Raw genomic sequence first — 10,194 nt, forward strand, 5'->3', positions numbered from 1 at the left:
ACTGCAAGATCGTATTGAACTGCAAGGTCGATGGTTCAAGCTCACCAGCTGCTCCTGAGAAACCCTATACAGAGTCACTATGAGTCTCAACTGACTTGACAGCACTTAACAACAACAACAACATACATACATACATACATACATACATACATACATATCATTGTTGTGTGCCATGGCATCAATTACAACTCATAGTAACCCTACAGGTAAAAGTAAAACTGCTTCATACGATTTCCTAGGCTAATATTTACAGAAGCAGAAAGTCAGGTCTTTTCTCCCATAGAGGCTGATGGGTTTTGACTTGGTTTGTTGGTTATGTGCTGTGGAGTCAGGTCCGACTCATAGTGAACCTGCACAGGGTTTCTGAGACTGTAAATCTTTACAGGATAAGAAGGCCTCATGTTTCTCCTGTGGAACAGCTGGTAGTTTTGAACTGCTGACCTTGTGGTTAGCAGGCAACTTGTAACCATTACACTACCAGAGCTCCTTGGGTTTTAACTGTTGTTGTTGTTGTCAAGTGCCATCGAGAACTTCAATAATTTTGTAAAAATGTTTCACAATCTTGAGGTGATATTTTTCCATGAACTTTTGAAGGCCCCTCGTATGCATGTATAAAGATGCATGTAGATTTTGCCAAATCTCTAAGTAGGCCAAGGTAACTATGAATTATCATCAAGTCCATCTGTATTTGGCAAGATTTCAAGTTATATTATCATGAATTGCTTAAGAATCTATTGACCATTGTTTCCCAGTTCCATTGATCATTGCCATTTATAATATTGGAATAGAGTTATTAAGTATTCATATTTTTCAACATAAGTTAGAAATTTGGATTTTATTTATTTAAGAAAACCCTGAAGGCTCATTATGAGTACAACACATTTGATAGCAGACAGTACATACTATTAAAATACCTGACAGTAGCCCATATTAAAAGAAAGAAGTAGTTAAGAAATCAAACTACATACTGCATTAGGTAAATCTGCATAAGACATCTTTAAAGTAAGTGTTCAAGAGTAAAGGTGTCAATTTGAGGACTAAGATGCGCCTGATCCAAGCCATGGTATTTTCATTAACCTCATATGATTGTGAAAGATGGAGAATGAATAAGGACGACCATAGAAGAATTGATACATTTGAGTTATGGTGTTGGCAGAGAATATTAAAATTACCATGGACTGCCAAAACAATAAACAAATCTGTGTTGGAAGAAGTACAGCCAGAGTGCTCCTTGAAAAGTAGGCTGGCCAGTCTATGTCTTTCATACTTAGGACGTATTATCAGGAGGGATCAGTCCCTGAGGAAGGATATCATGTTTTGTAAAGTTGAGGGTATGGAAAAAAGAGGAAGACCCCCAATGAGATGGATTGACACAGTGGCAGCAGCAGTGGGCTCCAATGTAGCAACTATTGTGAGGTTGGTGTATGACTGGGTAGCATTTCATTATGTTGTGCATAGGGTCGCTTTCTAACAACAATTTCAAGCTAAAGAAAACTTTTATGTAATAACACATACAGTAGTTTTATTTAATGGAATGATAAACACTATGTTCTATTGCTCTTGCTGTTTCTCTCTGAGCATACTTAGTCATAATGTAGTAAATTATTTTGCATCTAGAAAAGATGTGATGTATGTTACAGGAAGATTCTGATGTGAATTATGTGAGGGCTTTTCTTTCTTGTAGCCTATAGCACTAAGATTTAGAGATTAAGTAAAAATGTAACCAAATAGATAAAATGTAAAAATAAGATATAGACATCTTTATTATGATTCAAAGAACACAAATTTGATTATTTTTCTAGTTAAAGTCAGCAGGTGGTTCTGTTATGAAGGTGCTCATAAACTGTTTCAGTTAAATATGATCAAAATGAAATTCATTAAGTAGATCTTGTATGGTAGTACTGACTTCCCAATTTAAGAGAAAAGAGAAAAATAACATTTCAGGGTAAAAAGAATATCTAAAAGAAACTCAGGAGAATTTCAACTTGCTGAGATATTTATGTGAAATTTCTTTTTGGAAATGTTAATTTTTGCCTTGAATTAATCAGTTAAGAATGTGAATGAAATTCTTTACTGATTCATAGTGTTTTCCCTAAACATATCTAAATGCAAGTCAATCTTATTGAAGTCTCTAGACTTGAGGAGAATGTCCTAAAAATACATTTTGACTTAAGTAAAATTATATGTTCACACCTTACTAATCACCCAAATCAAAATCTGGATGCTTTACTATCACTGATGATTTAAAATACACTTATTTTGTTAGGAGAGAGCATTAATGGAGAGCAAACCTTCTCTGGGTCTGAAAGATATGAGCAGACAATGTCAAAGAATCCCTTAGGCTTTGACTACACTTTGTAGAATAATTTTATACAAAAATGTAATACTGACCCATGAATCCCAGTGACAAGGAAGATCAAATTTCCATTGATCTTAGTGCAGTTTATGAATTTGTCGATGTTACTGGAATCCACAGTCTGAGCTGACATCAACGATCCTGTGCCGATGCCATCACAAGCTACAGAAACAAGATGCAGTCAGGAAACTGATGAAGTTCTTTTGTGCATTTAATAATAAAATAACAATGAGCAACTTATTACATAAAATTACTTATTTCTTAATCAAATCTAAAGTAACATATTTAATACTTTTAAAAGACTAATCAGTTAGGTAAAAATAATGCCAACTATAGTTGTAGAAACATTGGACAAATGGATTATGAGCGCAAACTGAAAGTACCAATAATGTGAGTTGTAACCAGAATAAGGAGATGTTTAAATATTTGTTCTTTAATTGTGTATTGCACATGCTTTCTGACAGTTCTACTTCAAAAAATTCTCTAGATACATGAATATGTACACATGCACACATATATTTATAGACATACATATAGGAGAGATAATCATGGAAATGTGCATTATGAAAAAAAATGCATGAATTTCAAAAACAATTTTTGCATCAAAATAAACTCACACTAATTTGTTGTAACATGTCTGAACAGGGTTTAGTTTGAGGCTCTAAAAAGGATAAGATATCACTTTGAAAAGAGTCCCTATCAGGGCAACATGAATTCTGCTAAAATTGAATCAAGAAGAATGGATCATAGATGCTTTAGGAAAAGTTTGTGGGGACAATTCCCCAAAGGAATCAGCAGTTTAAAATGGATAACTTGTTTTAATAAGCCATGAGTAATAGTGACAAGCAAGTCCTCAGCTAGCAAAGACTGTTAAACATGCTCTGGACTTCCAAAAGAATGAACAAATCTGTGTTGGAAGAAGTACAGCTAAAATACTCCTTAGTAGCAAGGATGGCAAGACTTTGTCTCATTTACTTTGGACACATTGTCATAAGGGACCAGTCCCTGGAGACGGACATCATGCTTGGTAAATTAGAGGGTATATGAAAAACAGGATCATTCTTAATGAATTAACTGGCATAGTGACTTCATTAATAAGCTCAGACAGTGTAACATTTGTTAGGAGGTGTTGTATCAGACAATGTTTCAGTCTATTGTGCATATGGTCACTATATGTTGGAACCAACTCAACAGTACCTAACAACAACAACAACAACAACAAAAATATATATGTTATGAATTATATATACATATATAAATAATTATGTATATTTTCAATAGCCTCATGTTCATGTGAAAGTTGAACAATGAATATAGAAGACCATAGAAGAAGTCACGGTGGTGGAGGAGAATATTAAAAGCACAATGAATGGACCAGAAGAACAAACAAATTTGTGTTGGAAGAAATATAGCCAGAGTGTTCCTGGGAAGCCATGATGACTAGACTTCATCTCTCATATTTCAGCTAAATTATAGGAAATATCAGTCCCAGGAGAAGGACAATATTTTGGTATAGTGGAGGGTCAGTGAAAAAGAGGAAGACCCCCAATGAATTGTACTAACACAGTGGCAGCAGCAGGAGCTCAGGTGTATCAACAACTGCAAGGTTGGAACAGGACCAGGCAATGTTTCATTTCATTCTGTTGCACATAGGGTCACTATGTTGTTGTGTTGTTGTTGTTGTCAGGTGCCATCGAGTCGGAACCGACTCATAGCGACTCCATGCACAGCAGAACGAAACAATGTTCGATCCTGGGCCAACCTCACCACCGCTGCCACCCCCGAGTCCATCAATGATGCCACCTGGCCGATCCATCTCGTTGGAGGTCTTCCTCTTTTTCTCTGACCCTCCACCCTACCCAGCATGACATCCTTCTCCAACGATTGTTTCCTCCGGACTACATGTCCAAAGTAGGAGAGACGAAGCTTAGCCATCCTGGCCTCCAAGGAGCACTCTGGCTGCACTTCTTCCAAAACAGATCTATTGGTTCTTTTGGCAGTCCATGGCACCCTCAGTATTCTCCTCCAACACCACAACTCAAAGGCATCAATTCTTCTACGATCCTCTTTATTCACTGTCCAGCTTTCGCATCCATATGAGGCTATTGAAAACACAATGGCCTGGGTCAGGCGCACCCTAGTCCTCAAGCTGACATCTCTGCTCTTCAATACTTTAAAAAGTTCCTGTGCAGCAGATTTGCCCAGTGCAATACGTCGTCTGATCTCTTGACTGCTACTTCCGCGAGTGTTGATAGTTGATCCAAGAAGAATGAAGTCCTTGACAACTTCAATCCTATGAGTCGCTACCAATTCAATGGTACCTATCAATGGTGCTGCTGGTTAATGTGCTGGTCTGCAAGGTTGGTTGGAACCACAAAGTAGGTGGTTCAAGCTCACCAGGTGCTCCTCAGAAACCCTATACAGGGTTACTACAAGTCAGAATAAACTCTATGGCACTTAACCACCACAACAATACATACATATATATGCATGTATATATGTATTAATGGTGGTGTAGTTAAGTGCTTTGGAGTCGATTCCAATGCAAAGCGGCCTTTGGGTTTGAACCTCCAACTTTACAGTTAGCATTCCAGTGCTAATTCTACAGCACCACACCAGGACCCTGTGTCTACTCATAAAGATCCTGTATAGGATCTCCGAGGCTATAAATCTTTGTGGGAGGAGAAAGTCTCATCACTTTCTCATGGAGTAGCTGGTGGGCTCTAACTGCTGAATTTGTAGTTTGCAACCCAGTGCTTACTCTACAGATCTAATGAGCTTGTGTGTGTGTGTGTGTGTGTGTGTGTGTGTGTATGGTTGTTGTTATTAAGTGCTATTGGGTCGATTCCAAATCATAATAACCCTGTATAGGGTTTCTGAGGAGTGGCTGGTGAGTTTGAACTGCAGATCTTGCATTTCAAACCAACCTTGAAGCCCAGTGCTTATCCTACAGCACACACCAAATCCACTGCCATGCCATGGATTCCAACTCATAGTACTTAGTACTGGGTTTTCAAGACAGTAAAGGCTGCAGAAAGCCTTGTATTTCTCTTAGGAGCAGCTGGTGGGTTTAAACTGCCAACACTGAGATTAGCAGTACACAGCTTATCCAGGGATATATGTGGAGAGAGCAGTGGTTGTATACGATAAGCACTGGGCTGTGAACCACAAAGTCCGAAGTTCGAGCCCAGCAGCTGACCACAGGAGAAAGATGAGGTGAATATTCAAAGCCTTAGAAACTCTATACAGGGTAGTAATGAGTCACAACCAACTCAATGGTGCGTCACAACAACAACATATATATACACATATATGTATTTATAATCACAGTAAGTCAATAAGTATTGCTATAAAATTATACACGCCATTATTAACCAAAAATACCAAAATGTGAAGGTAATGTTTCTCAACATAACCTCCATCTAGGTCTATATACTTCTGAAGATAATGTTTCCATCTCTATAGCCCTTCCCTGAAGAATTCTATGCTCTTTGACACCATGTCAAATTGGCAGTTTCACACATTGAAGGAGGGGCTCAAATCATATTTCCTTGAGTTTAAAGAAGAAAAAGAAGTCTGAAGAGACAAGATCAAGGTTGCAAGGTTGCTGGGATAAATTTTCTCATGGAAATCCTCATAGGTCCACCCTTGAGACATTGAAAGACGAACATGCACATTGTCATGACTTTGTTCTCATTTGTCAATTTTCTTAAGATTTCTTCACAATAAATTGTATGGCCTTCAAGATAATCCACTCAGATTACCCCTGTGAGATTCTCCCTAAAAAAGGGTGCCATAATCTTCTGAGTTGACTTCTTTGTCTAAATGCAACTAGCCCAGCAGAACCCCTGTTTTGATTGGACCTTGCTCTTTGAATCATATTGGTATACCCAAGACTTTTCCCTGATTATGATTCATTCTATATAATTGTGTTCATTAGTTTTGATCTTGCCTAGAATATTGATGGAAAGATCAGTTCTGACCTAGTTGATCTTCACACAATGCTTTTGGCACTTTTGGAACCAAAAGCTTTCTGAGGCCAAGGTGTTCACTTAAAAGGGGAAATGACAAAACATATGAGATCCTAATCTCAGTATCTAGCACATCAGTGGTAATTCTATGGTCTTATTCCACCAATTTCTGCAATTGACCCAGATACTTCATTTCTTGTAGTTGATCATCTTCCTTCTCTTGGCTCATCTTTGAGTTCTTTCTGACCTTCCTTAAAATGTCTGATCTGCTTAAAAAAAAAACCCAAAATGATTGTTTCATGGGACACAACAGTCCCATAAACTGCTGCACAGTTTCAATGATTTGGTTAAAAATGTAATATTAGTCCTGGCCACAAAATTGTTTTTGGTTTTTTCTCCATAGCACAAAAAGTATTCTTTTTGTTGCTGTTGTTACGTAGTGAAAAAAGACAAAGACAAGCATACTACTAACTAAACATTTCTATAGCTATCCACTGACCACAGAGACATGTCTGAACACTTTCTATTTTAAAGTAAACCCATGTATATATGAACTGGAATCCTAGTAACAATGTTTTTTTTTTTTTTTTTTTTTTTTTTATGTATCTTACAACAACAACAACAACATACATCTGTCTATGTATCTATCTATATATCCTAAAATTTAGTCGGAGATTTGTCCTTTTCTAATCTATTCCTTAATTTGTTGTTGTTGTAGTAAAGTGCTGTCGAGTCGGTTCCGACCCATAGCGACCCTGTACAGGGTTTCCGAGGGTGTAAATCCTTACGGGAGTAGAAAGCCTCATCTTTCTCCTTTCATACTTTGGAAAAATTAATACATTTCAGGAAGCATGAACTATAGTTTGGTCTTCCTTAATTTAAGTTTCATTCTCCTAAGGAATTTGAGAATTATGACTGGAAGGGACTTCGTCCTCCACTAAAAATCTTTAGCATGAATTATCTGCAACACTTATGGTAAGCTTCCTTGTCATTTCATGCATCTTATTTTTCATAGTATCATAGAAGACTTGGAGAATAAATTGCATGTTGCATGTGTCTTTGTAATTCTTCATGCTTAACAGAGCATTTTGCATACAGTGGCAAACACCTAATACTTATTTCTAATGCTAATGTAACCATATGAGACATTATCTGGTGCACAGAATCTAAGATTTACAACATGTAAACTCAGTGTGACTTTATTTCTGAGTTTCTATGAAACTTAAATTTGAATTTCATCTGATTCAATTTCATAGGTGTCATTCAAAATCAGGAATTCCCACTACAATGACAGTTGATGTCTCAGGGATATCTCTAGTAAGTGTCTGAGACATGCAAAAGTTTGAGAGGGAAAGTTGGTTATATTAGAGGATAGGTGTGTTTAAAAAAAAAAAAAAAAAAAAAAACACAAAAAAACTAATTTGTTTAGTATTTGAAATGTGAATAGAAAACATCAGTGTAAGCACCTGCTGGAGAGGATACAATCAACAGCAGCACTCACCTTTTGGGCAAATATCAGTGCAAGGTTTACACATTTTAATCCCATTTTCTTCTACCTCCATTTTAGAACTAGGGCAGGCACGAACACAAGAACTGGAATCTACCACAAAGTTATCTAGTAAAAAGGGTAAAATAAGCAATCATGTTAATGTCCAGCAAACATATTCATAACAAGCTGTTTGAAGGTTTAAAAATGATTAACATTATTGACTGTACATATGTCTCTTCTCCTAAAACCACCTTTTCTCTAAATATCTTTATGCTTGCCATATACCAACATATATTTCATCTATGAGAGTGTAATTCTATTCCTGAAATAGTACATATAAACATCCACATTCAAATCTGAGGGCACTGTGTGACAACCACTAGTACTTACTTGTCTATTGCTCCAGACCCTGAATTGCCCCCAAGATAGACCGAATTTCTTTTATAGATTTAGGAAAACATATGACATTTAGTTTGTGTTTTTCAATAGTTCCACTTCATTTCATGTCATGATGCAAGTCTGAAGTCTAAAGATTGTTTAGCATTTTAGTCACATTCAAGTCACAAGAAGCATAAATAAAGCTGCCTTGGACCAAGTGTGTTCAATATTTTAAAGGTGAGATACAGCAATTTCCCCCATATTTTTATATGAAGGAAAAAATAAATTTAAAAGAGTAGTATTTTAGGAAAAGTATATCAAATAGGGCAGGAACATCTTATTACTTGCTATGTCAGTGAACTGCTTAGGAATCCATTGACTTCAGACATGTCAGGATATCTCTTTCCAAGTAAAGGACAAATTTCTGCATCTTGAGAAACATGGAAAATGCAACACCTATTAGGCTACAGTGAATAAGGAAGATCATAGAAGAATTGATGCCTTTGAGTTGTGGTGTTGGAGGAGAATACTGAAAGTGCCATGGGCTGCCAAAAGAACCAATAGATCTGTTTTGGAAGAAGTGCAGCCAGAGTGCTCCTTGGAGGCCAAGATGGCTAAGCTTCGTCTCTCATACTTTGGACATATTGTCAGGAAAGAACAGTCGCTGGAGAAGGATGTCATGCTGGGTAAGATGGAGGGTCAGAGAAAAAGAGGAAGACCCCCAAAAAGATGGATCAGCCAGGTGGCATCATTGATGGCATCAAGTGTGGCAGCGGTGGTGGGGTTGGCCCAAGATCGGACATTGTTTCGTTCTGCTGTGCATGGAGTCGCTATGAATCGGTTCTGACTCACTTGACAACAACAACAACAATTAGGTTACTTTTGGCTTTGGAGATGGCATATTTGATGGCTGGAAAAAGTAGTCTGGCTAAATATTCAGTATGATGGGAGGCTGTAAGTTTTAAGGGGAGCCCAACTCAAGAAAGGTATCTGATTTCATTCCAGGCTGTAGTGCAAGCAATCCTGCGACTTGAGCTATTCAGCCCAAGAGACTTTATGATACTAGAGGTATCTATGTTGGGAAGATACATCATGTGGAGTTATGACAAGTTCTATTATGAAAATCACAGCAAAGAATCCCTAGGATTCTAGAGTTAACTAGGTCATTCTTTGATGGCATATGATTATACATCATTTGACAAATAATCCCTAACATGTGTTTCTGGCTCTGGGTCATCTAGCAAACCATGTGTCCAAAACCATTATTAACAAAGTTCTGCAAGAACCATGAAGCCATACCAATAGGCATGTTGAACAGCAATCTATTGTAACATATAAGCAGCACATTTGGAATGGAGCATGAGCTGGATGACAAGCACAAGTCCAGAGCTCCATGTCATTCACTGTAGTTCTGACACTTTTGACTCAGCTCATACCTGTGGCCATAAGAGGGGAGACTTATGACAAGCTGACAGGAAGACAAAAAAATGCTAAACTTGAATGGAGGTACAAGTTTAAAAGAGATGGCAGCTGCCCTGCAGACTCACTTAGGAGTGCATTCGAAAGACAGTACAAAAGAAAATCTCCCACAGGATAAGTTCTGGGGAGTGCATTGGATCATTCGTTTATGTAGAAAATAAAGGGCTAATCACTCCCCTCCTTGCTATAAAACATCTACCTTTACATTTCCGACCCTCACAATCAGTCCTGATAACAATTATTCAATATTGTATCACAAGAGACCCGTCTGCATTTCATTGCATCAACCCCGCATAGACAGACTGAATACTACTCACTGGAGATTCTACCTTACTCCATGCCCTCTGGATCTAGGTTCCCTCTTGAAAGCTTGTAAGCGATTAACTTTTCCGTCCAGGAGCAGAGGTCCCTAGGACCATCAAGGGAGAAGAGCAGAGAGCGGGACCCTATCCAGAGAAGCAGTGATGCCTGAAATGGAGGCAGAGATGATGATGTGGAGCGATGGAGCAGCTGGAGACTTT

At 37.8% G+C, this 10,194-nt stretch overlaps 1 protein-coding gene across 4 annotated transcripts in view; it reads right to left on the minus strand.

The window, feature by feature from the left end:
* ERBB4 (v-erb-b2 avian erythroblastic leukemia viral oncogene homolog 4) overlaps window positions 1-10,194 on the minus strand; it is a 1,604,115-nt gene that overhangs the window by 498,822 nt on the left and 1,095,099 nt on the right. For all 4 annotated transcript variants that reach the window (XM_006872745.1, XM_006872748.1, XM_006872746.1 and 1 more), the window contains exons 8-9: window positions 7,829-7,942; window positions 2,392-2,518 (exon numbers count right to left, since the gene is read on the minus strand). In XM_006872745.1, the coding sequence (XP_006872807.1) occupies window positions 2,392-2,518; window positions 7,829-7,942 (241 nt within the window). The remainder of the gene's footprint in view (window positions 1-2,391; window positions 2,519-7,828; window positions 7,943-10,194) is intronic.

This window comes from Chrysochloris asiatica, unplaced genomic scaffold (assembly GCF_000296735.1).
Source record: "Chrysochloris asiatica unplaced genomic scaffold, ChrAsi1.0 scaffold00212, whole genome shotgun sequence".
Taxonomy (NCBI): domain Eukaryota; kingdom Metazoa; phylum Chordata; class Mammalia; order Afrosoricida; family Chrysochloridae; genus Chrysochloris; species Chrysochloris asiatica.